General features: G+C 46.2%; 1 protein-coding gene across 2 annotated transcripts in view; it reads right to left on the reverse strand.

The window, feature by feature from the left end:
- Positions 1-17,068: 17,068 nt before the first annotated feature.
- Positions 17,069-19,779, reverse strand: part of LOC116940477 (GDNF family receptor alpha-4-like) — a 53,540-nt gene continuing 50,829 nt past the window's right edge. For both annotated transcript variants that reach the window (XM_032950358.2, XM_032950357.2), the window contains exon 8: positions 17,069-19,177. In XM_032950358.2, coding sequence (XP_032806249.2) covers positions 18,989-19,177 — 189 coding nt within the window. In that variant the 3' untranslated portion in view covers positions 17,069-18,988. The remainder of the gene's footprint in view (positions 19,178-19,779) is intronic.

The following is a 19,779-nucleotide window of genomic DNA, read 5'->3' on the forward strand; positions in this document are numbered from 1 at the left end:
GCTGCGTTCTGATGTTGTAGGAGAAAACATGAAAAAGTCTATTTAATGAAGTAGAACGTGTTGTCCATATTTATTTAAAGTTGCGCATTTTCATGTGACGTCACATTTCTCAAACCCCCTCCCCCCCTTCTCGTCACACATCGTCACAAATGTCTGACCCCCCCCCCCCCCCCTAGGTGCGTGACGTCATTTATGGACGGCCTCTAATGCTTCTGATATTTGCAGTCGAAGGTTACCTGACAAGCTCCCAAAGTCTAATTTACATCCCTAGCGATGTAAGTGGCACTAGGCTGTCACATTTTTTAAAACCCTTTTTTCCGCACACCAAATTCTCAAAGCAGTTTCTTCTTCTTCAAATGTCACGAAGTAGTCTGAGAAGGTATGGAAATTGTTATGCCGGTATCAGGCTTTGAACATCGGCAGCCTCCCCACGTGAACCAGTTGGGTTGGCAAGTATGCGAAACAGTAAGTTGGCCTGCTCGACTCTCGCATCTGACATCAAGGGAGTTGCTCCTCCACACTTGCTTGGCTGCTCAGGAGAATCTCAATGGGACCTTCCGAGTAGCAAAAATAACGTGGGGACTGGGGGGGAGGGGGCCTTGCCCTCTTCCAACCCACGCTGGTGGTCAAAGCTACGAGTTGGGGCCCTATTGTCAACCACAAGGAGATAGGTTTACAACAACAGTGTAAAAGAACAACAAGCCTGATAATAGGTTTTTCCCCTTTTTCTGGCAACAAAACAGGTGTTAAGATATTCTTAGTTTTTTCGGTAAAGTCACGTTGAAGAGAAACAACAAAATAACAAAATATATATAAAACAATAAAAAATTCTCACGACGTTTCGACCATAACTCAAACGGTCATCATCAGGTGTGTCGGTTTGCATAAATTTATTTTGAAAACGGCATATTTATTTATTTATATATATAAAAAATAACGTTTGCGTCACGCGCAACGATGGCAGTTTGCCCAGGACTAGTCCATCTATTTTTTGAAAAGAGGAGGGGGGAGACGAAATTTGTTTTTATGTATGCTGTCTGAAAGCCACTGTAAGCGTGAACAATCAATCAAGAAGTGAAATGATTTATCAAATCTTTCCAATGATTGCTAAGATAGAATCCATCTTCTCGGTTGAAATTGTCTCTGTGTTTGTATATGTGGATAGCCTCATGAACGAATCTCTCATGGAAGCCAGATGGCTTACAAAGAACCTCCGTCTTGGAAAAGTCAATGGCATGTGAGCCTACTGAATTAGAACAATGATCTGCTACGGCCGAGGTGTTGGTCCTACCGTGTTTAAGGTCTGCTTTATGTTCACGAATGCGGTCCGAGATATGGCGTTTGGTTTCTCCAATGTAACTACTACCACAGAGGCAACTTAGTTTGTAGACACCAGGGTATTGTATGTCCGGAATCACATCTTTTACAGACGGAACCAGATCACGGATTTTATGTAATGTGTTGAAACGGACCTGGATCTTGTGTTTATTCAAGATTTTGGAGATCTTTTTTGTGATCCCAGCAATGTAGGGTAAAGTGATGGTTTTGAAAGGCTCCTCAAGAGGGTTCTTCTTCATGGTTTGAGTGATAGCTTTGCGGATTGTATAGTCGGAGTAACCATTAGCCCTAAGAGCTTGGTGTACGTGCTTGAGTTCACTGCTTATGTGTTCCTGGTCGGATATGCATTGGGCTCTATGATACAGAGTCTTGATGAGATAATTCTTCTGTGATGGATGGTGGTGGGAATCCGGTTTCAGATAAGCATCCGTATGGGTAGCTTTCCTGTAGACAGAGTGGGTCATTGAACCATCAGGTCTCTTTTTAATTAGGACATCCAAAAAAGGTATCTTGCCATCTATTTCGACTTCCATGGTAAATCTGATGGCTGGGTGTATGGAATTGATGTGGTCGAAGAATTGGTCTAGAGCAGGCCGGCCATGTGGCCAGATGACAAAAGTGTCATCCACGTACCTCTTCCATAAGGTTGGGCGCAGAGTGGCAGTCTGGATGGCGTCAGTCTCAAATTTCTCCATGAAAATGGGCTCCCCCCTTTCTCCAGTTATAGCTGAGTGTCACGGTGTCACATCCACACGTTGTGGTGAGTGTCACGGTGTCACATCCACACGTTGTGGTGAGTGACACGGTGTCACATCCACACGTTGTGGTGAGTGGCGTGGTGTCACATCCACACGTTGTGGTGAGTGTCACGGTGTCACATCCACACGTTGTGGTGAGTGTCACGGTGTCACGTCCACACGTTGTGGTGAGTGTCACGGTGTCACGTCCACACGTTGTGGTGAGTGACACGGTGTCACATCCACACGTTGTGGTGAGTGGCGTGGTGTCACATCCACACGTTGTCGTGAGTGGCGTGGTGTCACATCCACACGTTGTGGTGAGTGGCACGGTGTCACATCCACACGTTGTGGTGAGTGTCACGGTGTCACATCCACACGTTGTGGTGAGTGGCGCGGTGTCACATCCACACGTTGTGGTGAGTGGCGCGGTGTCACATCCACACGTTGTGGTGAGTGGCGCGGTGTCACATCCACACGTTGTGGTGAGTGGCGTGGTGTCACATCCACACGTTGTGGTGAGTGGCGCGGTGTCACATCCACACGTTGTGGTGAGTGACACGGTGTCACATCCACACGTTGTGGTGAGTGTCACGGTGTCACATCCACACGTTGTGGTGAGTGGCGCGGTGTCACATCCACACGTTGTGGTGAGTGGCGTGGTGTCACATCCACACGTTGTGGTGAGTGTCACGGTGTCACATCCACACGTTGTGGTGAGTGGCGTGGTGTCACATCCACACGTTGTGGTGTCACGGTGTCACATCCACACGTTGTGGTGTCACGGTGTCACATCCACACGTTGTGGTGAGTGGCACGGTGTCACATCCACACGTTGTGGTGAGTGGCGCGGTGTCACATCCACACGTTGTGGTGAGTGGCGTGGTGTCACATCCACACGTTGTGGTGAGTGACACGGTGTCACATCCACACGTTGTGGTGAGTGTCACGGTGTCACATCCACACGTTGTGGTGTCACGGTGTCACATCCACACGTTGTGGTGAGTGGTACGGTGTCACATCCACACGTTGTGGTGAGTGGCGTGGTGTCACATCCACACGTTGTGGTGAGTGTCACGGTGTCACATCCACACGTTGTGGTGAGTGGCGTGGTGTCACATCCACACGTTGTGGTGAGTGTCACGGTGTCACATCCACACGTTGTGGTGAGTGGCGTGGTGTCACATCCACACGTTGTGGTGTCACGGTGTCACATCCACACGTTGTGGTGTCACGGTGTCACATCCACACGTTGTGGTGAGTGGCGCGGTGTCACATCCACACGTTGTGGTGAGCGGCGTGGTGTCACATCCACACGTTGTGGTGAGTGTCACATCCACACGTTGTGGTGAGTGTCACGGTGTCACATCCACACGTTGTGGTGAGTGTCACGGTGTCACATCCACACGTTGTCGTGTCACGGTGTCACATCCACACGTTGTGGTGAGTGACACGGTGTCACATCCACACGTTGTGGTGAGTGGCGCGGTGTCACATCCACACGTTGTGGTGTCACGGTGTCACATCCACACGTTGTGGTGAGTGGCGTGGTGTCACATCCACACGTTGTGGTGTCACGGTGTCACATCCACACGTTGTGGTGAGTGACACGGTGTCACATCCACACGTTGTGGTGAGTGGCGCGGTGTCACATCCACACGTTGTGGTGTCACGGTGTCACATCCACACGTTGTGGTGGGTGTCACGGTGTCACATCCACACGTTGTGGTCTACGCAGAGACCGCGTGTGCAAGGAAGGAGGGCGATTTGAGCAGCAAGTGGCGACGACGTCGCACATGCAGCCACAGCTGAATAAAGTTTTAATGTTCCCTTAGCTCAAGACTGTGGGGAAAAAAACCCCGAAATATAAATCCTTTGTCAGTAAAACGGCAACATTTAGATTTGCGTGAATGTTGACTGGTACCAGAGCTTCATATTATTCTGTGCTGCAGGAGTTTCTCTCCCAGTGATATGCACATTTACATTTGTTATGAATAACACCACCTAATAGCCAAGCCACAACATTTTTCTATCCAACACACCGGTGTGCTGTACTAGTGACGAATTGGCACGTTCTGTTTACGTGACAACCCTTACTAGTTGGCTGTGTCGGGTGGTGGCGGGTTTTAACGACACACATTTACGCGATCTAACCCAAACAAAACCCCTCTATTATGGGTGATATTGGTCGCGAAAGCCTCCTACTACGTGTTAAACTGACCACCACCTACATTTGCCTCGCCTCAGACCCACACTTGCGTTTGCTGACGGCATCATCGTCATCATCATCGTCATCATCATCGTCGTCGTCATCGTCGTCATCGTCATCATCATCGTCGTCATCATCGTCGTCATCATCGTCATCATCATCGTCGTCGTCATCATCATCGTCGTCATCATCATCGTCGTCGTCATCATCGTCGTCATCATCATCGTCGTCGTCATCGTCATCATCGTCGTCATCGTCATCATCGTCGTCATCATCATCGACGTCGTCATCATCGTCGTCATCATCATCGTCGTCGTCATCGTCATCATCATCATCGTCGTCATCATTGTCATCGTCATCCTCATCGTCATCATTATCGTCGTCGTCATCATCATCGTCGTCGTCATCGTCGTCGTCATCATCATCGTCGTCGTCATCGTTGTCATCGTCATCATCGTCATTATCATCGAGTCGCCATCGTCCTTTCTCGTTACCCGTCGCCTCTCAGCCTTCACCTCCCACCACCTACCCTGTAAATCGCTTTGATTGTCGACGTTTCGATATGTCGCCGTCGAACCATATCAGGGAACGCATCCCCGATGTTACTGAATTGTTTTTTTTGGGTTTAACACGTTGGTTTTCGCGACCAATGGCATCCAGAATGCAGTTTTTTTTTGTTGGGTTAGATCGCCTAAATATAAAGGTGTCGTTAAACCTGCCACCACCGACAGCCAATTAGTAAGGGTTGTCACGTCAACAGAACGTGCCAATTCGTTGCTAGTACAGCACCACCGCTGTGTCGGAGAATAAATCCACACCATTAACAATCCGAGTACCGATGTTTTATTTGCATAAGTCCGACTGTGATTTAACTCCACTCTTCTTTTCCACTGACATGCGGTAATATGCGGACCTTTGCCTCACAATAGTTTGCATTTACAATATCAGCAGCAGAGGCATTATTAATCATTTGCAGCCGGATGAGATAGGGCTCCAATCCCTTTCCATTACAATCAAAGGCACAACAGACGAGGTTGTGAGGCAGAACCTTCGGTAGTTCTGGGGCATTATTATTTCAATTCAAGCGTTCGGCTTTGTTGTGCCGGCCGTGAACATCAAAGACTCCGAGCCTCTTTGTCAGACGTGGTCTCCCGGCATATTTGCCGGGTCATTGGATTGCAACTGGATGACACATGCCACCAGTTCCTAGTCTTTAATTTCAAGGGGCATCGATGAAGTCCCGTAAGGTAGAAATACAAAAAAAAGCTGCAGCTCAATTCAAGTTCAGGCCTGTGAGCTCAGAGCTAAGGGCAAGCATCTGACGAACGCCAGTAAATGGTCTTTCGCCCTGGAAGCAGAATGTAATTAATGTGTTTGGGCCTTGCTCCAAGCTTTCCAAGTGAAGCCACACACGAGGAGCCGGCTGAAGGCAACGCTGAAGGTACTGCTGATGCTGGCTCATTGCATAACGGGTGTGTGTAGATAATGCCAGGCCAGCACAACAAAGACAAAGATCCCCCGCCCCCCCATGTAGCCTTAACGGACTTTTGGGCCAAGTGCTGCTGGCGAGCGCCTATGAAGGCTGGCACTGTGGCACACGAAGGGGATGGGTGTCCAGCACCGCGCCCGGCCGCCTTTGTCTACCTCGGTGATGTTTACGCATCGTATCAGTTACGCATGCGAGGCTGAGTCGACCTAGGGGAGATCCCAAAACCGGTTCAGATGATCGTCAATGGTGTTGGGCGTGAGCGGGAATCGAACTCTGCTCGCTGGGTTCTTGGTGCTGCGGAGCCAACCGCTCCTCCACACACACTTGCACGCGCGTGCGTGTCAATTTCATTGCACGCCGTTTGAAGATGCCTTTTAATCTACACGAGATGTGTAATGCTTATGTTGATTGATAACCATGGAAGGCCGGACTGTGTAGGGCCCTGGAGGGCTGAAGTTGCTCTCTCCTCACTCTAATGTTCACGTGCTAGATGCGTCTAATTAATACTAATTTGTTTGCACATGGAGACAAATTATAATTGCACAACGAGTGATGAGCCTCTGGGTGCATTAGCGTTCTGGTGAAGTTCCAGCCGGAATTTATACTCGGAAAGGAAATGGCCAAACATCCCGATAGGGGCCCCTCCCACAGTCTGCCATAGTTTCGTGAGCCTTTTGTGGCTAAATAATAATAATAATAATTAAACAAGCACAGCATGTATTATTCATGAATTATAAAAAAAAATGATCATTGAGTTGGGGGGGGGGGGGGTGCTCGCTTTTAAAACTCTTTGTGCCACCCGTGAAATTCTCAAATGCACACGAGGAGGAAACTTCCTCTCCTATTTTGAAAATAAAATAAACTACTGCAATTGTGTATGGCCCCTTTGCCAATCCACTGCTGGACGAAGGCTTCCCCCCGATTGCGTGGGGTCATTGGGCTCCCTTGATCGCTCCTCATGGCTACGACCGTCGGTGCAAGTTGAAGTGTGGGGGGGGGGGGGGGGAGAGGGGTGGACAACGAACGTCACCACTAATTATTCGTGGTGAAAATTCATCTTTTAAAATGCATCACCCGAGATATTGCCCACGAAGTTGCACGAGTCTTTGGTGGCGAAGTGAGCAGCTCACGGCCAGATGGTTCTAAGTTCAAATCCTGGTTGGAGCCGACTCAACCAAACATCCTCTCCAGGTCCGATGCAATAGCTACCGTTATATGAGAAAGTCAGCCATGGTTGTCCGATGGATAGACTTCTCCCCTGCAATATGAATGTGGAATTTCCAATATTGGCTGAGAACTGTTATCTGGACATGAGCAGCAATGTAATGCTCATTAAAGCAGGTACAGAAATTACTTTGATTTTAGAAATTTGGATGATGATTAACAATACCAATGGAAGAGCAGCTGGGGTTTATCACACTGAGGTTTGAACTTTGCAACTTGAGTTCGATTCCCGGTCGACAGTGTCGAGTGGTATCTGAACCATTCCTGGGCCCTCGTTGTCCAGCATGGTGAAGTATGATCAAACAAACCACCATGGCCAACATGAAGTGGGGAGGCCTTCGTCCAAACCTATAATTTTATCTATGGAACTTTTTTTGCCACTATAAATATATATATATTTTAATTATTAAAAAAGGCCTTACCCCTTCTGGGAATAATACAGGAGATGTTAAAACACTAATAGACACCTATTACAAACAAACATGCTTCGATAATGTGTGCATTGTCCTTGAAACCGATTGGCCTTCACGAGAGACAGCCTCTTTTCTGCCTTTGCCTTTCACCAGTGTTATACCGAAGAATGCCAAGGCGAACAGGACAAGGACAATTTACTTATTTTCAATGAGAAAACGTGTGCATGCGTGTCTTTCGCTTACATAAAGTACTGGTCACAAAAGCAAAGTTTGTGGGGAATAATAGCCATTTTCTATATTTTTAGGCATAAGCAATTAAAAATTAACAGTACCTAGGAACAAAAATTGTGTTACATAGTGTTTTAATATCTTAACACCCCCTGCATTACTGCCAGAAATGGGAAATCCTCTTCCTATTTTGAAATGAAAAAAAATGTGTTGTTATTTACAGCTTAGTTTTAGCTTGTTGCAATATATATCACTTTAGATATGGTAGAAAACTTGCATCTCCGTTATCGTCAGGTCAGGCCGCTTTCATTCAGTCTCGTCAAATCAATATTTAAGTCGGTCACTTTAGTTAAACATCAATTTGAATGATAGTTATGTCACCGTCAATGATTGTCTCTGCAAATAACTCGTTTTAAGCTAGAGGGACACACACACTGTGACATGCACTGCAGTCACGCATTGGCTACCAGTGTGAATACTGAACAGTTTACAATGTTAATACAACTACCAAGCATTAACTACTTATTCTGATCGCATTGTGCTATGAAAACACCAACCGTTGCTTTGTTTGCTAACAAATAATCGTTTTATTTTGAAATGTTTTCCTAAACTTGTAATAAATATTGTCCGGTACTTTTACGACTCAATAATGACGTTAAAGTGCGTTGGTTTTGTCCACTGTTAAGAGGTAATGGTGCAGCCCTGCAATGCCTTGCTCACGCCCCCTGCTAGGGAAAGGCCCTTCGCTCGAGGGAGGCCCTCAAGGGTCACTTGACCAACTCCTCCACGCTGACCAAGACATCTTTGAAGAGGTGAGAGTACCCACGCTTTACCCCACCACACACGACCTGCTGATTGGCGATGTAGAATCGAACCCGTGACCTTTGCATTGCAACAACAACAACCGCCATTCGCCACTAAGTGGCCGTGACGTCACCACAGCGCTTGTGCCAGGCTATGTGCACTTTAAGGCCGAGTGAAGTATCGAATGCCCGCTGGCAGGAGGTCACGGGATGAGACTCAGGTGCCATGGGTTGACTGACTCAGATGACTGGCCAATGCAAATACTTTGCATTTGCATTGCCCGTCCATTATGATAACCATCCAACCGCGGCCAGCATCTGATTAATCTAACATCAGAATTTTGGCTGTCACGACTTTAAGGTGCTCGTGTGCACGCTTTCTCTAAATTACTCATTTGCTAAGCCACCTCCGTAGGGGTCCAGTGTAGGTGCCTCTGTTTATTTCTAATTAATTTGGGCACCCCACAATTCATAACGATCGTTTTAGCGAAAAAAAAACAGCTTCGCAGTATTGAACGCATTTATGGAAAATGTGATTAGTTGCTAAGGCTTTTGCATATAAACACAACAACAGTTTTTTTTAATCTTCACCTGAGGATGCTCAGTGAGTGTTGGATAAACCCTGCGTGAGTTTGCATTGCCCATGCTATACCACAGGTTAAACCTCGCTCAACAGTCCTTGTCTGATTCATGAAGGAAACGTAGCTTTGTCAGCATATTCACTGGAGATTCTTGTCCCCCTTTGCTTAAAACAGATTCAGATCTCTGATGTAAAAATCGCCTGTGGGTCCCTTCTTCTTATGCACAAAAGCATGTATTGATTACATTTATAAGCTGCACTTTTGACTATAAAACGTGAGCTTTTATGTTACACCATGTGCCATTAATCTCAGTGTTTCAGAGAGACATTCTGTTCCATTGCATAGCTTCCATTATAGGATATTTCTCCATCTGTGGAGGGTGAGGGTTTGCCATTGGAAGTTTGCCTGAACGATTTATTCGCACTTGATGGCATGAAATTTACTTGAGGTTGTCGGTAGCCAATGAGAGAGCCGATGGCCACAGATTTACGTTATTTCAGTGTGACTGTTAATATTTCGAAAAGCTGTAATAACGGCTGACAATTTGTGGTCTGGCATGCTTCCCTTTTACTGGGAGCTCGTACTCCAATGGCTTATTGTTTATTCAGCTGCATGGGAAATTCCAGTTACTTGTGCGTGCATTTGAATTGATGCATAAACTACATATATATTGATGGTAGTCATGTGTGTGTGTGGGCATTAAATAAGCGGCACTAAGTATCTGAGTCTGGCCTATGATGCATGTGAACATCATCACTTGACGGACAGGGGAGTGAAGACTATGGCGATGGGCTCACTTCCATCCCTTCGTAGGGGCTCACTTCCCACACCATTAGTTTCATCGGTCTATATCCTGGGTGGGTGGGGGGGGGAGCTTTTCATTGCTGAGCGATGAATAGAAGGCTCAAATAGTTGTGGCGGACCCACACCAACACACCTGAGTGTTGTCCAATATTAACACGAAATATAACTGTCATGTTGACCGAGTATAAAGTGAACCTCACTCTGACAGAAGTAACTGAGTGCACTAAAATTACTATGAACGATAAACTATTTAATTTTTATTGGGTAAGGCCCACGAAAGCCATATAGCTCTTTTTCAGAAGCGACCTGGTCACAAATGATAGCTCAACGAACGTGGCTTATGACGTGGAAATTTGGAAATTTAGAGCGGCCAAATAATCTGAATGCGCGTTTCTAAATGTGGAGGGAAAAAAAAAACCCAGAGGACCCGGAGAAGAATCCACACGGCCGCAGGCAGAGAGACATGCAAACTCCAAATGTAGAGGCGTCGGCGTCGGCATCGAACCCACGACCTCCTGCATGCCAGGCAAGGGAGATAACATCTCACTACAGCTCTTACCAGGCCGGCAGTATTTCCCTCTAGTACCCGATCAGCGCGGCTACGGTGCTTGCAGTGTCAGATAAACATGACTTGCGGTGCTGCTTCGAAGTGGTAGGGCCTCACGTGCCCGTTGGGGTTCCCCGCCCGTGGTGATCTATGTGGATAAACAGTCCTTTAACTCAGTGTTCACACGTGGGGTATGCGTGTCGATTCAAGCACGGCTTTAAGGCATGACCATTAATGTCTCCGTGCACTCTGCAAACGTAAGTGCTGGCCCTCGGGCAGCCTGTATGGAGATAAACACATTCTGGCCAGCACCAAAGCTTCAGACTCTGTTGGAGCTCGCGACATAGCCGAGCTGCCGTCAGAAGCGGTTATAGACCCCTGGCCATTCCGCAAGTGACAAAGCAGCAGAATCCCTTTTAGTAACGTCCACCTCTGTCTGGGCAGATGGGTGTGTCTCAACCCCTCGTGAAGGTATGGATGAAGGCTTGGCACTGGCCTGGCTGAAATTGAAATTGGTCGGGCTTTTTAACCTCATTATCCCCATGTGCCGTCTGAGGTCCGCGCTTCTGTTGTCAGCACTGTTCGTCAACATTCATGATCGCAATCAGAACCTTTATTTATCCCGTGTGTGTCCGTGAGCTTAAGCGAGTCTTTCTTTGGGTTTCCCACTGGAACGTAGCCGACGCGGCGCGACGGTACGCCACTTTTCTTCGGTACGTGTATATACGCACGTTCGTGGCGTACTGGCAAGTGCCTGCTTTCGTCTTTGTATCGCTCCCCCCGTCGGAAAAATTGGCGCTTATTTTGCATGGCAGTCTGTGTGTACACTTGTGTAATGAACAAATTAGGCAGGCATGCCGTTACATAAGGATTTCATAATTACTTGAGCATACTGGGGGGATATAATAAGTACACACTGTGTGGCTGTAGTCAGATTCGCATTCGTTTTAACTGAAATCCTCTTCCCGTTAAAGCGCGTGTCAAAAAAAAAGCAAATTAAACCGTCGCTAATTTTAACAGCATATTTTCCACGGCGCGGTTTGTCAACTAATTCCAGAGGGTGCAAATAACAGCATTTAACGGTGGGCGTTCGTGGCAAAAATTACCATCAGGCAACGATTACGATAGATCTCGATAGGGGGCCGGTGAGCGCCACAAAGGTCATGGGCATCTGATGATGCCCTTTGAGTCTCCAACGGGAAGCAACACCCACCTCCACCGTGAGTCCTTTAAATGCCCCGGCTCGGAGAGGACCTTTCCGCAATAAACGACGACACCAGCGCGCAGCGACGGCTGGGCTCTGGGCGGGCCACGTGCGTTTCAAATCACCCGCGACCGGTGAAAATTGAAATTCGTACGCGAAGCTGGTACCTTGCTTACCGCGAATCCCTTCATTTATTGAGTCACGACGGGTCGACTGTCGACATTGTTGTTGACCGACGAGTCGTGGTGTGCGATTGGCCTCTGCCAGATGTACGTGCCGCTTGTGCTGCGCGACTGTCGTGGATTCGCCGTCGGACGTAAACGATGGTCACTAATTTCGACAGCCCACTTGCCTTCGCTAAAAAAAAAACAAGTGTCATTTAATGTTGGTCCAGAAAGTCCAAACGCGAGGTAATTTGCTCATTTAAATAGCAGCACATTTAATGCGTCTTCGTTAGCGGAATATATCTGACATATGTCCCGTAATTTGTTTGTTTAACCCACTCTCTCCGGCAAGAGTCCATGATTTGTAACACGTATCTGTCTGTGTATGTGTGTTATACGTGGTAGTCGTGCGCGGCACGACAAACCCGGCAACCCGAGTTCGATTTCCGCTCACGGTCAACACCAGTGACCACTATTTGAACCAGTTCTGGGCCTCCTCGAGGTCCACTCAGCCTCAAATGAGTATCTGGTGCGGTGTGTAAGCATCACCATTGGGGAGGCAAAGGCGGTCGGGCGTGGCGTTGGCAAACCCATTCCCTTGTGTGCCGTGCCGACCTTCACAGGTGCTTACTCGCTAACAGCACTTGCCCCAACAGTCTGCTAAGGCTGTACGGGGGAACTGTGTCTTTGTATGGGTTATAAGCAGATGAGACGGCAGGCACCGTGTCCCGCGAAGCAGGCAGGGGCAGCCCTGCCCCTCTCTGCCTGTAGAACTGCTGCAGGCAGAGAGGGGCAGCTTTTAAACGTTGCGAGTTGACTGACTCGACGATGCCGAACGTCATCGCATCGTTGCTTGCGGACGCCGCTGCAAGGCAAGCTCGGCGCTGCGGAGCAAGAGAGCGTGCCTTTTTTTTCTCTCCATCGCATTAATCATGCAGATTTGACGTGTTTCAATTGTACCCACGGATTGCGGTGTGCAACGTACGTGCTTTGTGTGCGCGCGCGCGTGTGACATCGCGTTTATAATGGCCTACCAGATGGCACGGGACAACCCGCGCATCGGTAACATTGTGCGTTTTTCGAAATTGTGAAGCGGAAAAATCTGCATTGGAAAACTCTCAGGAAGTTATATTGATATGCGGAATGGAAAAAGGTATTTTTGTAAACAAAAACATGCAGATGCGAGCAATATTTGTCATTAATTGATTCTGCTTTTAAATGTTTAGAAATTGGAACAATGGAATACTGTACGTCACGCGCAATATGCAAGCGTGTTGGGTTTGATTGTCCCACTAAGGATCAAGCTTCATACATTTGTGTACGGCCCCTTTTGTCCGCTTAAATGTCTGTCGGCAGAGATTGACAACAAAACAGATCCCAAATGCAGAGCGAGAAGGGGAGGGCTACTCCCAATAACACATTGCTATTCCTAGAGATAACACGAAACCTGTCAATGAAGGCAGGCATGCGTGTTGACATCCCTGTGGGTAGGGTTACGTAGAAAAAACACGTAACGGGAAATGTTTCTGCACACTTCAGCATTGCATTATGGTGAGTAGCCGTGCTGCACGGTTCGGCTGGGATGGGAACCGATCCCATCGGATTGGTCACGATCCAGTTCCCAAGTGGCAATTGGGCCCAAGTACCTATTGTTGGGTGGATGGGATGCGCCTTGTTCTCACAAGAACAAATCTTATCCATAATAGAGGGGTTTTTGGGGGGTTAGATTGCGTAAATAGACATGTGTCTCTAAACCCGTCACCACCCGACACTGCCAATTAGCAAGGTTTGTCACGTAAACAAAATATGCAAATTAGTTGATAGTTCAGCACACCGGAATGTTGGAGAGTAAAACCACAACATTCACAATTCGAGTACGACGTTTCGCCAATAATTACAACTCGCCTCAAATCTTCCCACAATGCATTGTGCCAGTTACATTTTAGATTTTCACTTTAAATATCAATTAGCTTAGTTAGTATTCTTTTGATTCTTGACTGGGTTTTTTGTGTCACTCAATAGCTATTATTAGGTAACTATTGATATGCCTATTTAACAACTGGTCATCATAAAATATTTAATTAATATATGTTATCCTTGTCTGGCCCCCTGGTTTTTAGGTGCAGTCTCCAACCCTTAATAACTCTGCCTCTCTGGCATCTGTGCCTTATGAGGAAGGGACATTGCCCAAAACGTTGCAAATTGTGTGGGTTTTTTTTTCATTTTAAGGAAGTGTTCTTGACAAATCTGCGTTGAGTTTTTTTGTGTTACTTGTACACCACTCATCTAAGCAGCATCACCAAATAAATAATTTCAAACAAATTTTGACACAACAATCCTCCAATGCGATTACTAATCACGAAATCTAATCCAGTGACTGTCTGAGATTGCATTTATTATTTTACGTGACGACGCCACTGCTGTTTCCCCACTTTGGATTGACATAGCTTCTAAATGGGACCGCATCTCAGTACGCAGCACAAACAGCACAAACTTGTCAATTTGGACATGTTGAAGAGGATTCTTTTATACATATATTTTTTCGAGCAGGAAATGAGGGGTAGAATTGCGCACGTCAGAGAAGGAATTTAAATGACAATATGGCAGAAGTGCATACTAAGACACTTCATTGAGAGACGATAATGATTCTGTTTTTTTTTTTCTCAGAATACATAAAGTACCTTAAATATATCCCCTAAAGGCCCGTTGATACGAGCTTTGCAAATAAATTCCCCCTGTCGAAGCTCTAAGATCCCAGGTTAGAATTAAGCCTGTGGCATGTCTTTAATAACTGCATGTTTTAATTATTGTAATTAGTGTGTATTAATCCAGAAGTTAAGCATATTCATCACAAGGAGTGTGTTATTGCTGATAAAATATGTATATAAGATACGCCCCAAACTCTACCGGTGGGTGTCTAGCGATGGGTGCTAAACGCCACAGCTCTGTTGGTTTTGGCTCGCATATTTCATATCTACGATGACTGATTATATACGGGGAGATTAGCAACGTTTTTCAATGTACGGTTAAGCTAAATGTGCAGCTCTGCACATTACTTGCTCGCATCAGTGCTGGAGTAAGGGCCTCCACTCGAAGAGCGAACTCCAGAGGGTATTTGGTCTACTTTTGCACGCGGAAATGGTTACAGCACAGCGAGTCGACGGGCGGAACACGAGTTGTGGACTTAAATGTGGGTACGCACACCTCTTCAAACGTGTCAGGCCTGTTTGTACTACTAAACACTATATATGTAAGTACATTATGAATTTCATTTTAGTTACAAAAAAAACATTGTCTCTCTGATCAGCTGAATTGCCAATCATGACACGGTTGTGTTGATGAGGTCACATTCTTACAGACCCATGCTCCGGCTATTTGATCCAAAGCTCAAGATTTAAAAAAATTCAGACTATCCAATTCTTATCCAAACTATTGCTACTCACTTAGTAAATACAGTGAGGGAAAAAAGTATTTGATCCCCTGCTGATTTTGTACGTTTGCCCACTGACAAATAAATGATCAGTCTATAATTTTAATGGTAGGTTTATTTGAACATTGAGAGACAGAATAACAACAAAATCCAGAAGAACACATGTCAAAAATGTTATAAATTGATTTGCATTTTGATGAGGGAAATAAGTATTTGACCCCTCTGCAAAACATGACTTAGTACTTGGTGGCAAAACCCTTGTTGGCAATCACAGAGGTCAGACGTTTCTCGTAGTTGGCCACCAGGTTTGCACACATCTCAGGTGGGATTTTGTCCAACTCCTCTTTGCAGATCTTCTCCAAGTCATTAAGGTTTCGAAGCTGACGTTTGACAACTCGAACCTTCAGCTCCCTCCACAGATTTTCTATGGGATTAAGGTCTGGAGACTGGCTAGGCCACTCCAGGACCTTAATGTGCTTCTTCTTGAGCCACTCCTTTGTTGCCTTGGCCGTGTGTTTTGGGTCATTGTCATGCTGGAATACCCATCCACAACCCATTTTCAATGCCATGGCTGAGGGAAGGAGGTTCTCACCCAAGATTTGACGGTACATGGCCCCGTCCATCGTCCCTTTAATGCGGTGAAGTTGTCCTGTCCCCTTAGCAGAAAAACACCCCCAAAGCATAATGTTTCCACCTCCATGTTTGACGGTGGGGATGGTGTTCTTGGGGTCATAGGCAGCATTCCTCCTCCTCCAAACACGGCGAGTTTAGTTGATGCCAAAGAGCTCCATTTTGGTGTCATCTGACCACAACACTTTCACCCAGTTGTCCTCTGAATCATTTAGATGTTCATTGGCAAACTTCAGACGGACATGTATATGTGCTTTCTTGAGCAGGGGGACCTTGCGGGCGCTGCAGGATTTCAGTCCTTCATGGCGTAGTGTGTTACCAATTGTTTTCCTGGTGACTATTGTCCCAGCTGTCTTGAGATCATTGACAAGATCCTCCCGTGTAGTTCTGGGCTGATTCCTCACCGTTCTCATGATCATTGCAACTCCACGAGGTGAGATCTTGCATGGAGCCCCAGGCCGAGGGAGATTGACAGTCCTTTTGTGTTTTTTCCATTTGCGAATAATCATACCAACTGTTGTCACCTTCTCACCAAGCTGCTTGGCAATGGTCTTGTAGCCCATTCCAGCCTTGTGTAGGTCTACAATCTTGTCCCTGACATCCTTGGAGAGCTCTTTGGTCTTGGCCATGGTGGAGAGTTTGGAATCTGATTTATTGATTGCTTCTGTGGACAGGTGTCTTTTATACAGGTAACAAGCTGAGATTAGGAGCACTCCCTTTAAGAGTGTGCTCCTAATCTCAGCTCGTTACCTGTATAAAAGACACCTGGGAGCCAGACATCTTTCTGATTGAGAAGGGGTCAAATACTTATTTCCCTCATTAAAATGCAAATCAATTTATAACATTTTTGACATGCGTTTTTCTGGATTTTATTGTTGTCTCTAAACCTACCATTAAAATGATAGACTGATCATTTCTTTGTCAGTGGGCAAACGTACAAAATCAGCAGGGGATCAAATACTTTTTTCCCTCACTGTAGGTATTGTGACAAGTTTGCTCGAGCGATATCTGTGTCTGGTTATTAAAATTACTGGTGCTTATCCAGTGACTTCCAATTATTCTTGCTATGTTAAGATGCTTACAATGATTAATTAGAATATTACACTGGCTACTATATGATTTAGCAATAATGCCTGTGGTTTAGCCAGCCATACTCACGAAATGATATGCATCCTACAAATGTTATACGGGATAATGAATTTATTTTTGTTATCCGCGATAACTTAGTGATGTACTTATCGTGCGAATGGAAAAAAAATCACTCCTGTTGTAGACTGATCTTGAATTTTACTTTCTGATTTCACAAAAGACACCAGCATAAAACATAGACATCAACAGAATGTGTTTTTTTTGTCTTCTGATTATTTTCATTTTTACATAAATTGGTCTTTGAAATAACAAAAACAAAATTCTATTATGATTTCAAGCTTGAGACGAACAACTGTGGGAAAATGAAGCACTACGAAAATTAAATACCACTTTAAAATTATTTTTTTGGTTAGGCTTAAAATATGTACCATAAAGCAAAGTAAACTTAATAAATCTACATTCCCCCCCCCAACCTTTATCATTTGTGATATCAAATAATTATGATGTTACATATTTCGACTTAAGATTTTATGCATTCATACAGGAAATAGCACATATGTATGACAAAATAAAACTTGAAACAGGAATGCAGTTATTGTACACACCAACGGGATATCAGTGGATTCAATTTTCAATCGCGTCAAAATTACTTTACTGAAAGAACCCGCCTGGCTTGACGAGCTTGCTTTGACAGCAAGGGGGTTTAGGTCGGTCACTTTTAAAACTTTACTCTTAAACAGGGAATTGGATAAGCTCATTCGGACAAAAATCAACACATCGTAAAGTAGTTGGTGTTACCACCCTGTGACATACTGTGCCCTTCCATTATACCATGATTCACTCATCCATAATGCATGTAATATTAGCAATGTTTTTTTATTATTATTAAATTACGTTTTCGATGCTAATACGATATGACCAGAGTCAAGAGGTGTTACGTTGGGAATTATCCCAGTATTTTTTTTCAAATTGATCTATACTTTATTAATTTTATATAAGCCTCCACACTGTGACCCTGTCCATCTATGCAATGTGGAGGAATACACAATAGCGACATGTAATAACATAAAACCTTCACATGGGATATTTCCTACATTTAAAGTTCCAAAGGTTTAAAACATGAACGGTGAAGGAGCAACCAGAATGAAAATGTCCTGCGACACACTTGAAGAGAATGTCTAGTCTGCGTGTCTGTGTGTGTTGCCATGTTACCACACCTCCTTGGTTTTCCTCTGTTGTTAAAAAAGAAAAAAACTTGTGGATTCTCAGCCTCCGCTTTCGATGGCACCACAGCCGGAGTGGTCGAGAACGCTGGGTGTAATACAGCTGCAACCACTGTGATATAGGCCACCCCATCCAGTCACCATTGAATTGTATTCATAATGTGGCCCAGAGTATCACTCAAGACCTTCTTGAAGTCACTGGGTCCATGCGTTGGGGGGATGACTGTCACGTGATTCTGGTGTCCGCCAATGTGCACCAACGAAGCATCTGGAGATATCATACGTTGTGGACTTTGCAACCTTCAAACTAATCGTATTTTTTTCTCCCCCAACAACTTTGGGATTAGAGAAAAAGAAGATTTGAACCTGGCACGTCCTGTTAGGAGTCCCAACATCTTAAATCCATTTCGGTCAAGTGACAGCAAAGCGATTCCCAACACGAGTCAGCTTTTGATGATTTTCCTCTTCATTTTTCCTTCTTCAAACATCTCCCCCCCCCCACCTTCAAAAGTCGGCGAGCATTTTTTTGCCGCTTGCCTTTCCATTTTTTTGTCCTTTTCCAAAAAAACACCGCTTCGATGTCAACAACAGTTTGACTCGCGTTAACTTTCCCTCTTCTTCATCCTCCTCCTCCTCCTCCTCCTTGGAAAAAAAAAATCCTTGTTCCTTTCGCCGCGCAACTCGCCTCCATCCCATCTTCCGGCGTTCCCTCGCGAACACATTGGCGTGAATATTTTGAACGTGGCGGTGGCGGCGTGGAGGGGGGGAAGCGAGTTTTGGCGCGACGGCCAGCCAGCCCGCCCGCCCGCCCGCACGCACGCCCGCACGCACGCACGCACGCGCGGCGTTCCCCTTCCGCGCGGAGGCTCCGTCGATCAGGCGCAGGGCAGCAGCGGAGAGGAGGTGAGGAGCAGCGGCAGCAGCAGGAGGAGCAGGTGAGGAGGGCTGCCGCGGGGGCCCTGGGGCGCGCTCCCTCCCTGCGGGGACGTCGCTTGTGCCGACTGAGACTGCTGCTTCTGGTCGGCGCTCCCGCGCGACCCCTGGGAGCCTGCCGACTCGCGAGACTGCCGAGGGGGAGAGAGAACGCAGAATCAGCATCAGAACATTTATTTATACTGGAGAAATCCGTTGAGCTATGAAGCTCCTCTTCTTTTTTTTTTTACTTACAGATGTCCAATTACGACGCTTGGAGCAAAGAGGCACGAGGTCCACCAGGGATTGCGCAATTTACACGCCAGAAACGAGTGGATATGCACGTGGGTCGACATTTGTACTGTAATGTAAAAAGGTTAAAGGTGCTGCCCTGCAGTTACTTGTTTGCGCCACTGCTAATGGAAGGTCCTCTACGAGAGTAAGCTCTAGGGAGAGTATTTGGTCTACTCTTCCACGCTGGTCCAGACATTTCAGAAGAGGTGGCAACACCCACACTTTTCCGCACCACACATGCGACCTGCCGATAAAACTGCCGTGGACCCATTTAGGCTGCTTTCGTGTGAACAGAGGCGGAGGGATTTAAGAAACCTGCACCGTCGATTCGACCTGCCACGCCGGGAGATCACATCGCACCGGCGAGCTGCGGATTGCAAGTCCAGTGTACGAGCCGTGGCAGCAATCGCCTGGAATGTTCGACAACCATGGTGGAAGAAGATATAGAGGAAGATTTTGA

The sequence above is a fragment of the Petromyzon marinus genome, chromosome 9, assembly GCF_048934315.1.
Source record: "Petromyzon marinus isolate PM22_M1 ecotype Great Lakes invasive population chromosome 9, UKy_Petmar_22M1.pri1.0, whole genome shotgun sequence".
In the NCBI taxonomy this organism is placed as follows: Eukaryota; Metazoa; Chordata; class Hyperoartia; order Petromyzontiformes; family Petromyzontidae; genus Petromyzon; species Petromyzon marinus.